Here is a 21,402-nt window from a genome sequence, read left to right as displayed (position 1 = left end):
GGAGGGGGGCAGGAAAGGACAGCCTGGCCAGGCCCAGGTCAGGATGGGCATCCAAGCAAGGCTAAGCCCACAGGGCTGACCACATCACAGCTGGACATTTAGGATCCCAAGACAAGAGCCCCTCCGGTGAGGCTCTGCAGCTGCCCAGGGAGGATGAAACAAGGGAAACGTGTGTTCTCATGCTTCCCTAGAACATGACAGCCCTAGACACAGAACGGTGCCTGCCACAGGCCACAGGCCTGAGGGGCCTACAGGATACCAAGAAAGGCTCATGGCATGTTTTCTGCGGGTTACAGTGGGATTCTGGCAGAAGGGGAGATGCTTGGGGAAGTGGATGACCAGAACAGCCAAAAAGAGGGGCTGCAGTTCTCCAGTCCCAGCACCGGGGTGGTAGACAGAGTCCTGGGCTAAGCCCACCACAGAGAACCCAACACAGGTGAAACACACAACTGTCCCCCCATCTGGTCCAAGAGGGGTTTCCTTCCAGACTTGTCAGGACATTATTACCTCTACAGAACCCTAGGACACACCTGTGACATCCAGGCGGAAGGACACCTTCTGGCCCCCGGCCTCGCAGCTGTACTCCCCGGCGTCTGCCTTCCCCGCCTGCTGCACCACCAGCCGCCTGCTGCGGCCCTTGGCCTCCACGTGCACGTTGGAGCTCGCACTCAGCTTCTTCCCGTCCCTGTACCACGTCACCTCTGTCTGGGCCTGAGCCACCTCACAGCTCAGGGTGGCACTGGCCCCCGCCTTGGTCTGCACCTCACTGCGGGCTGGCTGCTCCTTGGCAAACACCACGGAGGGCTCTGGGGACAGAGACAGATATCTATGTTAAGAGACACAGAGCTGGTACCGCTCGGGTCACAGGGAGGAAAGCTTCAGAGTTCAGTCAATTGGCTACTGGGAGCAAATGCCATCATGTGTCCAGCAGGGTGTTGGAGAGTGTCTGCAAACATATGCCTCCTGACCTGGGGCCCGAGTATACATTTGGATGTATCCGTCCCAGGTGACAGCCAGCCCTTGTGGGGAGGTGGGCCCATTCACTCCTGTACCCCCAGCACACGGTTATGCCCACCACACACTATATCCTGTCGGTGTAACTTAGGGTGTAAGGTACACGGGCTTTAACAGATATTTCCAAAGTAGTTTCAGAAATGGTTGTGCCAACTGACACTTCCACCAGCCGTGTGCGAGAGTTCCAATTCCTCACATCCTTGCCAACACCTGAGATTGCCTCTTTTCTAAAACTGCACGAGGCCCAGTAAACTCAAGTGTGTACACACAGAATCTCAGAGAGTCTGTGCTGTGAAAGCAGCCAGGCATGCACACAATCACAGGCACACCCCATGTGAATGCTGGCCCACAGCATGCAGGCAGCAGGCACCATGGTAGTGGCTAGGAACATGAGAGTCTGCACCCAGTCTACGGAGGGAGACAGACAAGCACATCAGTCAGGACGGCAGTGATGCCGTGCTTGGGTGTAGTTAAACAAGGCCACACATGTGACAGAAGGGATGGACGCGTCCCTTAGGCTCTGGGGCCAGGGCTGACCTCTCCGAGGAGGGATGAATGACACAAGACAGATGGCTTTGATTCAAGCACAGGGCAGGCATTCCAATAGAGGGGATCCCAGGGCCAGGCTCTTCTGTAGGGATGCGATGGAGTCATTGAGGATGGTCTAAGGGAGCCGCTCAGGGATGTGACGTCCCACTGGCCCCTGTTTGTCCGCTAGAGACACTGCTGTGTCTGGGTAGGACATGATAAGGACAATCCAGGCACAGCACGGCTCCCAAAAAAACAGGGAGACCACCAGTATGTGCACACTTGTGGGCACAGAGGGGTGCAGTTAGAGGAGGAGCCAGGTCTCCCGGGAAGAGGGCCCATGTAGAATTCAGCTGCCACTCAGCCATGTTCCCCTCAAGGGTCTGATGAGTTCTGAAGCTGCTGGACACAGGAGACTATGAAGCTCCGCAGAAAACCTCTGAGCTCCAGAGAAGACAGCACACTCTGGCACCTTGCATTCCAGGGAAGATCAGCCCTGAGCATCAGCTGGGAAAGGGGCCTCACCCACACCTAAGCATCTGCAGGAATTTGGGGAGGACCATGCCCAGAATTGGGGCCCACCAGAGACGGAAGGCCCTGATCAAAACTGCAAGGGGCCCAGAGCCAGCATGGTCCTGGAATGAGCTGAAGTATGGCTGCCTTCTCCCCACCTGGCATAGGAAGGAACAACCCTCTTTCTGGAATAACTTTTCACAAGCAATGATCTATACCCAACAAGTTTTCTCAAGCAATGTCTGACGGTCAGTGGAACTGTTGCTTGTGTGTCAAGGAAAGCAGTAAATAGAAAACCAAAAAAAAAAAAAAAAAGGCAATATCAGATGATGGGTTATTACGCTTTTTCAGACTGGGATATACCCATGATTCATACGGTTTTAAAATGAAATTTTTAAAATAGATCAAACATAAGACATTTACTACAGAGTCTGGAACCTATAAGAAATCAATCAGATGGAAATTATATCCCTTGAAAATAGTCAAAACAGTACAGAAGTAAGTGAGTCAGACATACTCTAAGCAGAACAGAATATTAGGGAATTGTAAGGCAGGTCAATAAAACATGCAGAATAAAGGCGAGAGAGAAATATAATTAAGAGGCAGAGAGAAAGATGCATATGAGACACGTGGGGAAACACAAAATGGTTGAATAGAATGGAACAAAACTTGGGACAGAGGAGAGAGATGGGACAGAACACAGACAGGCCAAGGATAGCCTGTGGTTGAGGAGAACATAAACCCACACACCCAAGATGACCTGCGGCCACAAACAGGACGCATAAAACAGAAACCACACCTAGCTTCATCAAAGTAAAACCACTGAAAACTAAAACCAAATGGAGTATCCTGAAAGCAGCAGGAGGAAAGAAGGAAGGAAGGAAGGAAAGAAGAAGGAAGGAAGCAGAAAAGAAAATGGAAAGGAAAAGAAAAAAAAAAAATCCTTGCAACAACATATCAGAACTGACGGTTGATGTTTTAGAAGAAAATATGAGACTCAGAAGACAATGGAATGATATCTTCAAAATGTTAAAAATCCATGCCACTGACTCTTAACAACATAGGGGTTGGGGTGATGAAGCCTCGTGCAGTCAAAAATCTGTGTATAATTCAACTCCCCAAAATGTAATTACTGAGAGCTGACTGTTGACTAGAAGCCTTGCTGATGATACAAACTTGACCAACACACAATTTGCTATACGTATTATGTATTACAGACAGAACTCCTCAGTGACGTAGGTTACAGGCAAGAGAATGTTACTAAGAAAATTGTAAGAAAGAGAAAGCACACTGACCAAACTGTACTGTATTTATTTAAAAAATCCACACACAAGTGAACCTATGGAGTTCAAACCTACATTGTTCAAGAGTCAATTGGATTTACAAATGAAGAGCTCTTAAAATGTAATGTGATTCCCAGAGAAAATACCCTCAGAATTAAAGGTAAAATAAATACGTTTTCATATAAGAAAAAAAAAAAAATAGAGCCTGAGAAGACCAGCTAAAATAAATACTGATGACAGAGTTCTTCAGGCAGAAAAGGTAAACAAATAACTCAGAATATGCGGTCCAAACCCCGGCTCTGTGGTTTTCTGGCCGTGTGAATTTTGGCAACTTATAGAATTTTCTTAGCCTCATATTAAAATCAAATAATTGGGGTGCCTGGGTGGTTCAGGGGGTTAAGTATCTGCCTTCGGCTCAAGTCTTGAACCTGGAGTCTTATGATCGAGCCCTGCATCAGGATCTCTGCTCAGCAGGGAGATGGCTTCCCCCTCTCCCTCTCTGCCCGCCTCTCTGCCTACTTGTGATCTCTCTCTGTTATAAATAACTAAAATCTTAAAAAAAAAAAAAAAAAAAAAAAAACAAAATAAAATAAAATGCGAATAATCAGAACTCCTCTTCTGAGGTTGTGGCAATGTTTTCCCAAGTGAAAAGACAAGAAGCGCTCACAAAATACAATCACGGTCATGTAATTCATACCTGCTGGCTGCTGCTTGGGAAACATTGTGACCAAACAGGACATGAGACGTCACCTGCATGCATGCACCCTCACTCTGGATAACTACATGCTCTAAGGAGCATAAAAAACACCTCAAGGAACCCACCTGTGACATCCAGGCGGAAGGACACCTTCTGGCCCCCGGCCTCGCAGCTGTACTCCCCGGCGTCTGCCTTCCCCGCCTGCTGCACCACCAGCCGCCTGCTGCGGCCCTTGGCCTCCACGTGCACGTTGGAGCTCGCACTCAGCTTCTTCCCGTCCCTGTACCACGTCACCTCTGTCTGGGCCTGAGCCACCTCACAGCTCAGGGTGGCACTGGCCCCCGCCTTGGTCTGCACCTCACTGCGGGCTGGCTGCTCCTTGGCAAACACCACGGAGGGCTCTGGGGACAGAGACAGATATCTATGTTAAGAGACACAGAGCTGGTACCGCTCGGGTCACAGGGAGGAAAGCTTCAGAGTTCAGTCAATTGGCTACTGGGAGCAAATGCCATCATGTGTCCAGCAGGGTGTTGGAGAGTGTCTGCAAACATATGCCTCCTGACCTGGGGCCCGAGTATACATTTGGATGTATCCGTCCCAGGTGACAGCCAGCCCTTGTGGGGAGGTGGGCCCATTCACTCCTGTACCCCCAGCACACGGTTATGCCCACCACACACTATATCCTGTCGGTGTAACTTAGGGTGTAAGGTACACGGGCTTTAACAGATATTTCCAAAGTAGTTTCAGAAATGGTTGTGCCAACTGACACTTCCACCAGCCGTGTGCGAGAGTTCCAATTCCTCACATCCTTGCCAACACCTGAGATTGCCTCTTTTCTAAAACTGCACGAGGCCCAGTAAACTCAAGTGTGTACACACAGAATCTCAGAGAGTCTGTGCTGTGAAAGCAGCCAGGCATGCACACAATCACAGGCACACCCCATGTGAATGCTGGCCCACAGCATGCAGGCAGCAGGCACCATGGTAGTGGCTAGGAACATGAGAGTCTGCACCCAGTCTACGGAGGGAGACAGACAAGCACATCAGTCAGGACGGCAGTGATGCCGTGCTTGGGTGTAGTTAAACAAGGCCACACATGTGACAGAAGGGATGGACGCGTCCCTTAGGCTCTGGGGCCAGGGCTGACCTCTCCGAGGAGGGATGAATGACACAAGACAGATGGCTTTGATTCAAGCACAGGGCAGGCATTCCAATAGAGGGGATCCCAGGGCCAGGCTCTTCTGTAGGGATGCGATGGAGTCATTGAGGATGGTCTAAGGGAGCCGCTCAGGGATGTGACGTCCCACTGGCCCCTGTTTGTCCGCTAGAGACACTGCTGTGTCTGGGTAGGACATGATAAGGACAATCCAGGCACAGCACGGCTCCCAAAAAAACAGGGAGACCACCAGTATGTGCACACTTGTGGGCACAGAGGGGTGCAGTTAGAGGAGGAGCCAGGTCTCCCGGGAAGAGGGCCCATGTAGAATTCAGCTGCCACTCAGCCATGTTCCCCTCAAGGGTCTGATGAGTTCTGAAGCTGCTGGACACAGGAGACTATGAAGCTCCGCAGAAAACCTCTGAGCTCCAGAGAAGACAGCACACTCTGGCACCTTGCATTCCAGGGAAGATCAGCCCTGAGCATCAGCTGGGAAAGGGGCCTCACCCACACCTAAGCATCTGCAGGAATTTGGGGAGGACCATGCCCAGAATTGGGGCCCACCAGAGACGGAAGGCCCTGATCAAAACTGCAAGGGGCCCAGAGCCAGCATGGTCCTGGAATGAGCTGAAGTATGGCTGCCTTCTCCCCACCTGGCATAGGAAGGAACAACCCTCTTTCTGGAATAACTTTTCACAAGCAATGATCTATACCCAACAAGTTTTCTCAAGCAATGTCTGACGGTCAGTGGAACTGTTGCTTGTGTGTCAAGGAAAGCAGTAAATAGAAAACCAAAAAAAAAAAAAAAAAAAAGGCAATATCAGATGATGGGTTATTACGCTTTTTCAGACTGGGATATACCCATGATTCATACGGTTTTAAAATGAAATTTTTAAAATAGATCAAACATAAGACATTTACTACAGAGTCTGGAACCTATAAGAAATCAATCAGATGGAAATTATATCCCTTGAAAATAGTCAAAACAGTACAGAAGTAAGTGAGTCAGACATACTCTAAGCAGAACAGAATATTAGGGAATTGTAAGGCAGGTCAATAAAACATGCAGAATAAAGGCGAGAGAGAAATATAATTAAGAGGCAGAGAGAAAGATGCATATGAGACACGTGGGGAAACACAAAATGGTTGAATAGAATGGAACAAAACTTGGGACAGAGGAGAGAGATGGGACAGAACACAGACAGGCCAAGGATAGCCTGTGGTTGAGGAGAACATAAACCCACACACCCAAGATGACCTGCGGCCACAAACAGGACGCATAAAACAGAAACCACACCTAGCTTCATCAAAGTAAAACCACTGAAAACTAAAACCAAATGGAGTATCCTGAAAGCAGCAGGAGGAAAGAAGGAAGGAAGGAAGGAAAGAAGAAGGAAGGAAGCAGAAAAGAAAATGGAAAGGAAAAGAAAAAAAAAAAATCCTTGCAACAACATATCAGAACTGACGGTTGATGTTTTAGAAGAAAATATGAGACTCAGAAGACAATGGAATGATATCTTCAAAATGTTAAAAATCCATGCCACTGACTCTTAACAACATAGGGGTTGGGGTGATGAAGCCTCGTGCAGTCAAAAATCTGTGTATAATTCAACTCCCCAAAATGTAATTACTGAGAGCTGACTGTTGACTAGAAGCCTTGCTGATGATACAAACTTGACCAACACACAATTTGCTATACGTATTATGTATTACAGACAGAACTCCTCAGTGACGTAGGTTACAGGCAAGAGAATGTTACTAAGAAAATTGTAAGAAAGAGAAAGCACACTGACCAAACTGTACTGTATTTATTTAAAAAATCCACACACAAGTGAACCTATGGAGTTCAAACCTACATTGTTCAAGAGTCAATTGGATTTACAAATGAAGAGCTCTTAAAATGTAATGTGATTCCCAGAGAAAATACCCTCAGAATTAAAGGTAAAATAAATACGTTTTCATATAAGAAAAAAAAAAAAATAGAGCCTGAGAAGACCAGCTAAAATAAATACTGATGACAGAGTTCTTCAGGCAGAAAAGGTAAACAAATAACTCAGAATATGCGGTCCAAACCCCGGCTCTGTGGTTTTCTGGCCGTGTGAATTTTGGCAACTTATAGAATTTTCTTAGCCTCATATTAAAATCAAATAATTGGGGTGCCTGGGTGGTTCAGGGGGTTAAGTATCTGCCTTCGGCTCAAGTCTTGAACCTGGAGTCTTATGATCGAGCCCTGCATCAGGATCTCTGCTCAGCAGGGAGATGGCTTCCCCCTCTCCCTCTCTGCCCGCCTCTCTGCCTACTTGTGATCTCTCTCTGTTATAAATAACTAAAATCTTAAAAAAAAAAAAAACAAAAAAAAATAAAATGCGAATAATCAGAACTCCTCTTCTGAGGTTGTGGCAATGTTTTCCCAAGTGAAAAGACAAGAAGCGCTCACAAAATACAATCACGGTCATGTAATTCATACCTGCTGGCTGCTGCTTGGGAAACATTGTGACCAAACAGGACATGAGACGTCACCTGCATGCATGCACCCTCACTCTGGATAACTACATGCTCTAAGGAGCATAAAAAACACCTCAAGGAACCCACCTGTGACATCCAGGCGGAAGGACACCTTCTGGCCCCCGGCCTCGCAGCTGTACTCCCCGGCGTCTGCCTTCCCCGCCTGCTGCACCACCAGCCGCCTGCTGCGGCCCTTGGCCTCCACGTGCACGTTGGAGCTCGCACTCAGCTTCTTCCCGTCCCTGTACCACGTCACCTCTGTCTGGGCCTGAGCCACCTCACAGCTCAGGGTGGCACTGGCCCCCGCCTTGGTCTGCACCTCACTGCGGGCTGGCTGCTCCTTGGCAAACACCACGGAGGGCTCTGGGGACAGAGACAGATATCTATGTTAAGAGACACAGAGCTGGTACCGCTCGGGTCACAGGGAGGAAAGCTTCAGAGTTCAGTCAATTGGCTACTGGGAGCAAATGCCATCATGTGTCCAGCAGGGTGTTGGAGAGTGTCTGCAAACATATGCCTCCTGACCTGGGGCCCGAGTATACATTTGGATGTATCCGTCCCAGGTGACAGCCAGCCCTTGTGGGGAGGTGGGCCCATTCACTCCTGTACCCCCAGCACACGGTTATGCCCACCACACACTATATCCTGTCGGTGTAACTTAGGGTGTAAGGTACACGGGCTTTAACAGATATTTCCAAAGTAGTTTCAGAAATGGTTGTGCCAACTGACACTTCCACCAGCCGTGTGCGAGAGTTCCAATTCCTCACATCCTTGCCAACACCTGAGATTGCCTCTTTTCTAAAACTGCACGAGGCCCAGTAAACTCAAGTGTGTACACACAGAATCTCAGAGAGTCTGTGCTGTGAAAGCAGCCAGGCATGCACACAATCACAGGCACACCCCATGTGAATGCTGGCCCACAGCATGCAGGCAGCAGGCACCATGGTAGTGGCTAGGAACATGAGAGTCTGCACCCAGTCTACGGAGGGAGACAGACAAGCACATCAGTCAGGACGGCAGTGATGCCGTGCTTGGGTGTAGTTAAACAAGGCCACACATGTGACAGAAGGGATGGACGCGTCCCTTAGGCTCTGGGGCCAGGGCTGACCTCTCCGAGGAGGGATGAATGACACAAGACAGATGGCTTTGATTCAAGCACAGGGCAGGCATTCCAATAGAGGGGATCCCAGGGCCAGGCTCTTCTGTAGGGATGCGATGGAGTCATTGAGGATGGTCTAAGGGAGCCGCTCAGGGATGTGACGTCCCACTGGCCCCTGTTTGTCCGCTAGAGACACTGCTGTGTCTGGGTAGGACATGATAAGGACAATCCAGGCACAGCACGGCTCCCAAAAAAACAGGGAGACCACCAGTATGTGCACACTTGTGGGCACAGAGGGGTGCAGTTAGAGGAGGAGCCAGGTCTCCCGGGAAGAGGGCCCATGTAGAATTCAGCTGCCACTCAGCCATGTTCCCCTCAAGGGTCTGATGAGTTCTGAAGCTGCTGGACACAGGAGACTATGAAGCTCCGCAGAAAACCTCTGAGCTCCAGAGAAGACAGCACACTCTGGCACCTTGCATTCCAGGGAAGATCAGCCCTGAGCATCAGCTGGGAAAGGGGCCTCACCCACACCTAAGCATCTGCAGGAATTTGGGGAGGACCATGCCCAGAATTGGGGCCCACCAGAGACGGAAGGCCCTGATCAAAACTGCAAGGGGCCCAGAGCCAGCATGGTCCTGGAATGAGCTGAAGTATGGCTGCCTTCTCCCCACCTGGCATAGGAAGGAACAACCCTCTTTCTGGAATAACTTTTCACAAGCAATGATCTATACCCAACAAGTTTTCTCAAGCAATGTCTGACGGTCAGTGGAACTGTTGCTTGTGTGTCAAGGAAAGCAGTAAATAGAAAACCAAAAAAAAAAAAAAAAAGGCAATATCAGATGATGGGTTATTACGCTTTTTCAGACTGGGATATACCCATGATTCATACGGTTTTAAAATGAAATTTTTAAAATAGATCAAACATAAGACATTTACTACAGAGTCTGGAACCTATAAGAAATCAATCAGATGGAAATTATATCCCTTGAAAATAGTCAAAACAGTACAGAAGTAAGTGAGTCAGACATACTCTAAGCAGAACAGAATATTAGGGAATTGTAAGGCAGGTCAATAAAACATGCAGAATAAAGGCGAGAGAGAAATATAATTAAGAGGCAGAGAGAAAGATGCATATGAGACACGTGGGGAAACACAAAATGGTTGAATAGAATGGAACAAAACTTGGGACAGAGGAGAGAGATGGGACAGAACACAGACAGGCCAAGGATAGCCTGTGGTTGAGGAGAACATAAACCCACACACCCAAGATGACCTGCGGCCACAAACAGGACGCATAAAACAGAAACCACACCTAGCTTCATCAAAGTAAAACCACTGAAAACTAAAACCAAATGGAGTATCCTGAAAGCAGCAGGAGGAAAGAAGGAAGGAAGGAAGGAAAGAAGAAGGAAGGAAGCAGAAAAGAAAATGGAAAGGAAAAGAAAAAAAAAAAATCCTTGCAACAACATATCAGAACTGACGGTTGATGTTTTAGAAGAAAATATGAGACTCAGAAGACAATGGAATGATATCTTCAAAATGTTAAAAATCCATGCCACTGACTCTTAACAACATAGGGGTTGGGGTGATGAAGCCTCGTGCAGTCAAAAATCTGTGTATAATTCAACTCCCCAAAATGTAATTACTGAGAGCTGACTGTTGACTAGAAGCCTTGCTGATGATACAAACTTGACCAACACACAATTTGCTATACGTATTATGTATTACAGACAGAACTCCTCAGTGACGTAGGTTACAGGCAAGAGAATGTTACTAAGAAAATTGTAAGAAAGAGAAAGCACACTGACCAAACTGTACTGTATTTATTTAAAAAATCCACACACAAGTGAACCTATGGAGTTCAAACCTACATTGTTCAAGAGTCAATTGGATTTACAAATGAAGAGCTCTTAAAATGTAATGTGATTCCCAGAGAAAATACCCTCAGAATTAAAGGTAAAATAAATACGTTTTCATATAAGAAAAAAAAAAATAGAGCCTGAGAAGACCAGCTAAAATAAATACTGATGACAGAGTTCTTCAGGCAGAAAAGGTAAACAAATAACTCAGAATATGCGGTCCAAACCCCGGCTCTGTGGTTTTCTGGCCGTGTGAATTTTGGCAACTTATAGAATTTTCTTAGCCTCATATTAAAATCAAATAATTGGGGTGCCTGGGTGGTTCAGGGGGTTAAGTATCTGCCTTCGGCTCAAGTCTTGAACCTGGAGTCTTATGATCGAGCCCTGCATCAGGATCTCTGCTCAGCAGGGAGATGGCTTCCCCCTCTCCCTCTCTGCCCGCCTCTCTGCCTACTTGTGATCTCTCTCTGTTATAAATAACTAAAATCTTAAAAAAAAAAATAAAATAAAATAAAATAAAATAAAATGCGAATAATCAGAACTCCTCTTCTGAGGTTGTGGCAATGTTTTCCCAAGTGAAAAGACAAGAAGCGCTCACAAAATACAATCACGGTCATGTAATTCATACCTGCTGGCTGCTGCTTGGGAAACATTGTGACCAAACAGGACATGAGACGTCACCTGCATGCATGCACCCTCACTCTGGATAACTACATGCTCTAAGGAGCATAAAAAACACCTCAAGGAACCCACCTGTGACATCCAGGCGGAAGGACACCTTCTGGCCCCCGGCCTCGCAGCTGTACTCCCCGGCGTCTGCCTTCCCCGCCTGCTGCACCACCAGCCGCCTGCTGCGGCCCTTGGCCTCCACGTGCACGTTGGAGCTCGCACTCAGCTTCTTCCCATCCCTGTACCACGTCACCTCTGTCTGGGCCTGAGCCACCTCACAGCTCAGGGTGGCACTGGCCCCCGCCTTGGTCTGCACCTCACTGCGGGCTGGCTGCTCCTTGGCAAACACCACGGAGGGCTCTGGGGACAGAGACAGATATCTATGTTAAGAGACACAGAGCTGGTACCGCTCGGGTCACAGGGAGGAAAGCTTCAGAGTTCAGTCAATTGGCTACTGGGAGCAAATGCCATCATGTGTCCAGCAGGGTGTTGGAGAGTGTCTGCAAACATATGCCTCCTGACCTGGGGCCCGAGTATACATTTGGATGTATCCGTCCCAGGTGACAGCCAGCCCTTGTGGGGAGGTGGGCCCATTCACTCCTGTACCCCCAGCACACGGTTATGCCCACCACACACTATATCCTGTCGGTGTAACTTAGGGTGTAAGGTACACGGGCTTTAACAGATATTTCCAAAGTAGTTTCAGAAATGGTTGTGCCAACTGACACTTCCACCAGCCGTGTGCGAGAGTTCCAATTCCTCACATCCTTGCCAACACCTGAGATTGCCTCTTTTCTAAAACTGCACGAGGCCCAGTAAACTCAAGTGTGTACACACAGAATCTCAGAGAGTCTGTGCTGTGAAAGCAGCCAGGCATGCACACAATCACAGGCACACCCCATGTGAATGCTGGCCCACAGCATGCAGGCAGCAGGCACCATGGTAGTGGCTAGGAACATGAGAGTCTGCACCCAGTCTACGGAGGGAGACAGACAAGCACATCAGTCAGGACGGCAGTGATGCCGTGCTTGGGTGTAGTTAAACAAGGCCACACATGTGACAGAAGGGATGGACGCGTCCCTTAGGCTCTGGGGCCAGGGCTGACCTCTCCGAGGAGGGATGAATGACACAAGACAGATGGCTTTGATTCAAGCACAGGGCAGGCATTCCAATAGAGGGGATCCCAGGGCCAGGCTCTTCTGTAGGGATGCGATGGAGTCATTGAGGATGGTCTAAGGGAGCCGCTCAGGGATGTGACGTCCCACTGGCCCCTGTTTGTCCGCTAGAGACACTGCTGTGTCTGGGTAGGACATGATAAGGACAATCCAGGCACAGCACGGCTCCCAAAAAAACAGGGAGACCACCAGTATGTGCACACTTGTGGGCACAGAGGGGTGCAGTTAGAGGAGGAGCCAGGTCTCCCGGGAAGAGGGCCCATGTAGAATTCAGCTGCCACTCAGCCATGTTCCCCTCAAGGGTCTGATGAGTTCTGAAGCTGCTGGACACAGGAGACTATGAAGCTCCGCAGAAAACCTCTGAGCTCCAGAGAAGACAGCACACTCTGGCACCTTGCATTCCAGGGAAGATCAGCCCTGAGCATCAGCTGGGAAAGGGGCCTCACCCACACCTAAGCATCTGCAGGAATTTGGGGAGGACCATGCCCAGAATTGGGGCCCACCAGAGACGGAAGGCCCTGATCAAAACTGCAAGGGGCCCAGAGCCAGCATGGTCCTGGAATGAGCTGAAGTATGGCTGCCTTCTCCCCACCTGGCATAGGAAGGAACAACCCTCTTTCTGGAATAACTTTTCACAAGCAATGATCTATACCCAACAAGTTTTCTCAAGCAATGTCTGACGGTCAGTGGAACTGTTGCTTGTGTGTCAAGGAAAGCAGTAAATAGAAAACCAAAAAAAAAAAAAAAAAGGCAATATCAGATGATGGGTTATTACGCTTTTTCAGACTGGGATATACCCATGATTCATACGGTTTTAAAATGAAATTTTTAAAATAGATCAAACATAAGACATTTACTACAGAGTCTGGAACCTATAAGAAATCAATCAGATGGAAATTATATCCCTTGAAAATAGTCAAAACAGTACAGAAGTAAGTGAGTCAGACATACTCTAAGCAGAACAGAATATTAGGGAATTGTAAGGCAGGTCAATAAAACATGCAGAATAAAGGCGAGAGAGAAATATAATTAAGAGGCAGAGAGAAAGATGCATATGAGACACGTGGGGAAACACAAAATGGTTGAATAGAATGGAACAAAACTTGGGACAGAGGAGAGAGATGGGACAGAACACAGACAGGCCAAGGATAGCCTGTGGTTGAGGAGAACATAAACCCACACACCCAAGATGACCTGCGGCCACAAACAGGACGCATAAAACAGAAACCACACCTAGCTTCATCAAAGTAAAACCACTGAAAACTAAAACCAAATGGAGTATCCTGAAAGCAGCAGGAGGAAAGAAGGAAGGAAGGAAGGAAAGAAGAAGGAAGGAAGCAGAAAAGAAAATGGAAAGGAAAAGAAAAAAAAAAAATCCTTGCAACAACATATCAGAACTGACGGTTGATGTTTTAGAAGAAAATATGAGACTCAGAAGACAATGGAATGATATCTTCAAAATGTTAAAAATCCATGCCACTGACTCTTAACAACATAGGGGTTGGGGTGATGAAGCCTCGTGCAGTCAAAAATCTGTGTATAATTCAACTCCCCAAAATGTAATTACTGAGAGCTGACTGTTGACTAGAAGCCTTGCTGATGATACAAACTTGACCAACACACAATTTGCTATACGTATTATGTATTACAGACAGAACTCCTCAGTGACGTAGGTTACAGGCAAGAGAATGTTACTAAGAAAATTGTAAGAAAGAGAAAGCACACTGACCAAACTGTACTGTATTTATTTAAAAAATCCACACACAAGTGAACCTATGGAGTTCAAACCTACATTGTTCAAGAGTCAATTGGATTTACAAATGAAGAGCTCTTAAAATGTAATGTGATTCCCAGAGAAAATACCCTCAGAATTAAAGGTAAAATAAATACGTTTTCATATAAGAAAAAAAAAAAAATAGAGCCTGAGAAGACCAGCTAAAATAAATACTGATGACAGAGTTCTTCAGGCAGAAAAGGTAAACAAATAACTCAGAATATGCGGTCCAAACCCCGGCTCTGTGGTTTTCTGGCCGTGTGAATTTTGGCAACTTATAGAATTTTCTTAGCCTCATATTAAAATCAAATAATTGGGGTGCCTGGGTGGTTCAGGGGGTTAAGTATCTGCCTTCGGCTCAAGTCTTGAACCTGGAGTCTTATGATCGAGCCCTGCATCAGGATCTCTGCTCAGCAGGGAGATGGCTTCCCCCTCTCCCTCTCTGCCCGCCTCTCTGCCTACTTGTGATCTCTCTCTGTTATAAATAACTAAAATCTTAAAAAAAAAAAAAAATAAAATAAAATAAAATAAAATGCGAATAATCAGAACTCCTCTTCTGAGGTTGTGGCAATGTTTTCCCAAGTGAAAAGACAAGAAGCGCTCACAAAATACAATCACGGTCATGTAATTCATACCTGCTGGCTGCTGCTTGGGAAACATTGTGACCAAACAGGACATGAGACGTCACCTGCATGCATGCACCCTCACTCTGGATAACTACATGCTCTAAGGAGCATAAAAAACACCTCAAGGAACCCACCTGTGACATCCAGGCGGAAGGACACCTTCTGGCCCCCGGCCTCGCAGCTGTACTCCCCGGCGTCTGCCTTCCCCGCCTGCTGCACCACCAGCCGCCTGCTGCGGCCCTTGGCCTCCACGTGCACGTTGGAGCTCGCACTCAGCTTCTTCCCGTCCCTGTACCACGTCACCTCTGTCTGGGCCTGAGCCACCTCACAGCTCAGGGTGGCACTGGCCCCCGCCTTGGTCTGCACCTCACTGCGGGCTGGCTGCTCCTTGGCAAACACCACGGAGGGCTCTGGGGACAGAGACAGATATCTATGTTAAGAGACACAGAGCTGGTACCGCTCGGGTCACAGGGAGGAAAGCTTCAGAGTTCAGTCAATTGGCTACTGGGAGCAAATGCCATCATGTGTCCAGCAGGGTGTTGGAGAGTGTCTGCAAACATATGCCTCCTGACCTGGGGCCCGAGTATACATTTGGATGTATCCGTCCCAGGTGACAGCCAGCCCTTGTGGGGAGGTGGGCCCATTCACTCCTGTACCCCCAGCACACGGTTATGCCCACCACACACTATATCCTGTCGGTGTAACTTAGGGTGTAAGGTACACGGGCTTTAACAGATATTTCCAAAGTAGTTTCAGAAATGGTTGTGCCAACTGACACTTCCACCAGCCGTGTGCGAGAGTTCCAATTCCTCACATCCTTGCCAACACCTGAGATTGCCTCTTTTCTAAAACTGCACGAGGCCCAGTAAACTCAAGTGTGTACACACAGAATCTCAGAGAGTCTGTGCTGTGAAAGCAGCCAGGCATGCACACAATCACAGGCACACCCCATGTGAATGCTGGCCCACAGCATGCAGGCAGCAGGCACCATGGTAGTGGCTAGGAACATGAGAGTCTGCACCCAGTCTACGGAGGGAGACAGACAAGCACATCAGTCAGGACGGCAGTGATGCCGTGCTTGGGTGTAGTTAAACAAGGCCACACATGTGACAGAAGGGATGGACGCGTCCCTTAGGCTCTGGGGCCAGGGCTGACCTCTCCGAGGAGGGATGAATGACACAAGACAGATGGCTTTGATTCAAGCACAGGGCAGGCATTCCAATAGAGGGGATCCCAGGGCCAGGCTCTTCTGTAGGGATGCGATGGAGTCATTGAGGATGGTCTAAGGGAGCCGCTCAGGGATGTGACGTCCCACTGGCCCCTGTTTGTCCGCTAGAGACACTGCTGTGTCTGGGTAGGACATGATAAGGACAATCCAGGCACAGCACGGCTCCCAAAAAAACAGGGAGACCACCAGTATGTGCACACTTGTGGGCACAGAGGGGTGCAGTTAGAGGAGGAGCCAGGTCTCCCGGGAAGAGGGCCCATGTAGAATTCAGCTGCCACTCAGCCATGTTCCCCTCAAGGGTCTGATGAGTTCTGAAGCTGCTGGACACAGGAGACTATGAAGCTCCGCAGAAAACCTCTGAGCTCCAGAGAAGACAGCACACTCTGGCACCTTGCATTCCAGGGAAGATCAGCCCTGAGCATCAGCTGGGAAAGGGGCCTCACCCACACCTAAGCATCTGCAGGAATTTGGGGAGGACCATGCCCAGAATTGGGGCCCACCAGAGACGGAAGGCCCTGATCAAAACTGCAAGGGGCCCAGAGCCAGCATGGTCCTGGAATGAGCTGAAGTATGGCTGCCTTCTCCCCACCTGGCATAGGAAGGAACAACCCTCTTTCTGGAATAACTTTTCACAAGCAATGATCTATACCCAACAAGTTTTCTCAAGCAATGTCTGACGGTCAGTGGAACTGTTGCTTGTGTGTCAAGGAAAGCAGTAAATAGAAAACCAAAAAAAAAAAAAAAAAAGGCAATATCAGATGATGGGTTATTACGCTTTTTCAGACTGGGATATACCCATGATTCATACGGTTTTAAAATGAAATTTTTAAAATAGATCAAACATAAGACATTTACTACAGAGTCTGGAACCTATAAGAAATCAATCAGATGGAAATTATATCCCTTGAAAATAGTCAAAACAGTACAGAAGTAAGTGAGTCAGACATACTCTAAGCAGAACAGAATATTAGGGAATTGTAAGGCAGGTCAATAAAACATGCAGAATAAAGGCGAGAGAGAAATATAATTAAGAGGCAGAGAGAAAGATGCATATGAGACACGTGGGGAAACACAAAATGGTTGAATAGAATGGAACAAAACTTGGGACAGAGGAGAGAGATGGGACAGAACACAGACAGGCCAAGGATAGCCTGTGGTTGAGGAGAACATAAACCCACACACCCAAGATGACCTGCGGCCACAAACAGGACGCATAAAACAGAAACCACACCTAGCTTCATCAAAGTAAAACCACTGAAAACTAAAACCAAATGGAGTATCCTAAAAGCAGCAGGAGGAAAGAAGGAAGGAAGGAAGGAAAGAAGAAGGAAGGAAGCAGAAAAGAAAATGGAAAGGAAAAGAAAAAAAAAAATCCTTGCAACAACATATCAGAACTGACGGTTGATGTTTTAGAAGAAAATATGAGACTCAGAAGACAATGGAATGATATCTTCAAAATGTTAAAAATCCATGCCACTGACTCTTAACAACATAGGGGTTGGGGTGATGAAGCCTCGTGCAGTCAAAAATCTGTGTATAATTCAACTCCCCAAAATGTAATTACTGAGAGCTGACTGTTGACTAGAAGCCTTGCTGATGATACAAACTTGACCAACACACAATTTGCTATACGTATTATGTACTACAGACAGAACTCCTCAGTGACGTAGGTTACAGGCAAGAGAATGTTACTAAGAAAATTGTAAGAAAGAGAAAGCACACTGACCAAACTGTACTGTATTTATTTAAAAAATCCACACACAAGTGAACCTATGGAGTTCAAACCTACATTGTTCAAGAGTCAATTGGATTTACAAATGAAGAGCTCTTAAAATGTAATGTGATTCCCAGAGAAAATACCCTCAGAATTAAAGGTAAAATAAATACGTTTTCATATAAGAAAAAAAAAAAATAGAGCCTGAGAAGACCAGCTAAAATAAATACTGATGACAGAGTTCTTCAGGCAGAAAAGGTAAACAAATAACTCAGAATATGCGGTCCAAACCCCGGCTCTGTGGTTTTCTGGCCGTGTGAATTTTGGCAACTTATAGAATTTTCTTAGCCTCATATTAAAATCAAATAATTGGGGTGCCTGGGTGGTTCAGGGGGTTAAGTATCTGCCTTCGGCTCAAGTCTTGAACCTGGAGTCTTATGATCGAGCCCTGCATCAGGATCTCTGCTCAGCAGGGAGATGGCTTCCCCCTCTCCCTCTCTGCCCGCCTCTCTGCCTACTTGTGATCTCTCTCTGTTATAAATAACTAAAATCTTAAAAAAAAAAAAAACAAAAAAAAATAAAATGCGAATAATCAGAACTCCTCTTCTGAGGTTGTGGCAATGTTTTCCCAAGTGAAAAGACAAGAAGCGCTCACAAAATACAATCACGGTCATGTAATTCATACCTGCTGGCTGCTGCTTGGGAAACATTGTGACCAAACAGGACATGAGACGTCACCTGCATGCATGCACCCTCACTCTGGATAACTACATGCTCTAAGGAGCATAAAAAACACCTCAAGGAACCCACCTGTGACATCCAGGCGGAAGGACACCTTCTGGCCCCCGGCCTCGCAGCTGTACTCCCCGGCGTCTGCCTTCCCCGCCTGCTGCACCACCAGCCGCCTGCTGCGGCCCTTGGCCTCCACGTGCACGTTGGAGCTCGCACTCAGCTTCTTCCCGTCCTTGTACCACGTCACCTCTGTCTGGGCCTGAGCCACCTCACAGCTCAGGGTGGCACTGGCCCCCGCCTTGGTCTGCACCTCACTGCGGGCTGGCTGCTCCTTGGCAAACACCACGGAGGGCTCTGGGGACAGAGACAGATATCTATGTTAAGAGACACAGAGCTGGTACCGCTCGGGTCACAGGGAGGAAAGCTTCAGAGTTCAGTCAATTGGCTACTGGGAGCAAATGCCATCATGTGTCCAGCAGGGTGTTGGAGAGTGTCTGCAAACATATGCCTCCTGACCTGGGGCCCGAGTATACATTTGGATGTATCCGTCCCAGGTGACAGCCAGCCCTTGTGGGGAGGTGGGCCCATTCACTCCTGTACCCCCAGCACACGGTTATGCCCACCACACACTATATCCTGTCGGTGTAACTTAGGGTGTAAGGTACACGGGCTTTAACAGATATTTCCAAAGTAGTTTCAGAAATGGTTGTGCCAACTGACACTTCCACCAGCAGTGTGCGAGAGTTCCAATTCCTCACATCCTTGCCAACACCTGAGATTGCCTCTTTTCTAAAACTGCACGAGGCCCAGTAAACTCAAGTGTGTACACACAGAATCTCAGAGAGTCTGTGCTGTGAAAGCAGCCAGGCATGCACACAATCACAGGCACACCCCATGTGAATGCTGGCCCACAGCATGCAGGCAGCAGGCACCATGGTAGTGGCTAGGAACATGAGAGTCTGCACCCAGTCTACGGAGGGAGACAGACAAGCACATCAGTCAGGACGGCAGTGATGCCGTGCTTGGGTGTAGTTAAACAAGGCCACACATGTGACAGAAGGGATGGACGCGTCCCTTAGGCTCTGGGGCCAGGGCTGACCTCTCCGAGGAGGGATGAATGACACAAGACAGATGGCTTTGATTCAAGCACAGGGCAGGCATTCCAATAGAGGGGATCCCAGGGCCAGGCTCTTCTGTAGGGATGCGATGGAGTCATTGAGGATGGTCTAAGGGAGCCGCTCAGGGATGTGACGTCCCACTGGCCCCTGTTTGTCCGCTAGAGACACTGCTGTGTCTGGGTAGGACATGATAAGGACAATCCAGGCACAGCACGGCTCCCAAAAAAACAGGGAGACCACCAGTATGTGCACACTTGTGGGCACAGAGGGGTGCAGTTAGAGGAGGAGCCAGGTCTCCCGGGAAGAGGGCCCATGTAGAATTCAGCTGCCACTCAGCCATGTTCCCCTCAAGGGTCTGATGAGTTCTGAAGCTGCTGGACACAGGAGACTATGAAGCTCCGCAGAAAACCTCTGAGCTCCAGAGAAGACAGCACACTCTGGCACCTTGCATTCCAGGGAAGATCAGCCCTGAGCATCAGCTGGGAAAGGGGCCTCACCCACACCTAAGCATCTGCAGGAATTTGGGGAGGACCATGCCCAGAATTGGGGCCCACCAGAGACGGAAGGCCCTGATCAAAACTGCAAGGGGCCCAGAGCCAGCATGGTCCTGGAATGAGCTGAAGTATGGCTGCCTTCTCCCCACCTGGCATAGGAAGGAACAACCCTCTTTCTGGAATAACTTTTCACAAGCAATGATCTATACCCAACAAGTTTTCTCAAGCAATGTCTGACGGTCAGTGGAACTGTTGCTTGTGTGTCAAGGAAAGCAGTAAATAGAAAACCAAAAAAAAAAAAAAAAAGGCAATATCAGATGATGGGTTATTACGCTTTTTCAGACTGGGATATACCCATGATTCATACGGTTTTAAAATGAAATTTTTAAAATAGATCAAACATAAGACATTTACTACAGAGTCTGGAACCTATAAGAAATCAATCAGATGGAAATTATATCCCTTGAAAATAGTCAAAACAGTACAGAAGTAAGTGAGTCAGACATACTCTAAGCAGAACAGAATATTAGGGAATTGTAAGGCAGGTCAATAAAACATGCAGAATAAAGGCGAGAGAGAAATATAATTAAGAGGCAGAGAGAAAGATGCATATGAGACACGTGGGGAAACACAAAATGGTTGAATAGAATGGAACAAAACTTGGGACAGAGGAGAGAGATGGGACAGAACACAGACAGGCCAAGGATAGCCTGTGGTTGAGGAGAACATAAACCCACACACCCAAGATGACCTGCGGCCACAAACAGGACGCATAAAACAGAAACCACACCTAGCTTCATCAAAGTAAAACCACTGAAAACTAAAACCAAATGGAGTATCCTGAAAGCAGCAGGAGGAAAGAAGGAAGGAAGGAAGGAAAGAAGAAGGAAGGAAGCAGAAAAGAAAATGGAAAGGAAAAGAAAAAAAAAAATCCTTGCAACAACATATCAGAACTGACGGTTGATGTTTTAGAAGAAAATATGAGACTCAGAAGACAATGGAATGATATCTTCAAAATGTTAAAAATCCATGCCACTGACTCTTAACAACATAGGGGTTGGGGTGATGAAGCCTCGTGCAGTCAAAAATCTGTGTATAATTCAACTCCCCAAAATGTAATTACTGAGAGCTGACTGTTGACTAGAAGCCTTGCTGATGATACAAACTTGACCAACACACAATTTGCTATACGTATTATGTATTACAGACAGAACTCCTC

At 47.6% G+C, this 21,402-nt stretch overlaps 1 protein-coding gene across 1 annotated transcript in view; it reads right to left on the bottom strand.

Moving 5' to 3' along the window:
• The window catches only part of OBSCN (obscurin, cytoskeletal calmodulin and titin-interacting RhoGEF), a 145,866-nt gene that overhangs the window by 94,178 nt on the left and 30,286 nt on the right, over nucleotides 1-21,402 (bottom strand). Inside the window, exons 12-17 of the mRNA XM_045999690.1 lie at nucleotides 18,650-18,925; nucleotides 15,032-15,307; nucleotides 11,407-11,682; nucleotides 7,783-8,058; nucleotides 4,161-4,436; nucleotides 531-806 (exon numbers count right to left, since the gene is read on the bottom strand). Coding sequence (XP_045855646.1) covers nucleotides 531-806; nucleotides 4,161-4,436; nucleotides 7,783-8,058; nucleotides 11,407-11,682; nucleotides 15,032-15,307; nucleotides 18,650-18,925 — 1,656 coding nt within the window. The remainder of the gene's footprint in view (nucleotides 1-530; nucleotides 807-4,160; nucleotides 4,437-7,782; nucleotides 8,059-11,406; nucleotides 11,683-15,031; nucleotides 15,308-18,649; nucleotides 18,926-21,402) is intronic.

Source organism: Meles meles, chromosome 3 (genome assembly GCF_922984935.1).
Source record: "Meles meles chromosome 3, mMelMel3.1 paternal haplotype, whole genome shotgun sequence".
Taxonomy (NCBI): domain Eukaryota; kingdom Metazoa; phylum Chordata; class Mammalia; order Carnivora; family Mustelidae; genus Meles; species Meles meles.
This window is presented reverse-complemented; position numbering and strand designations above follow the sequence as displayed.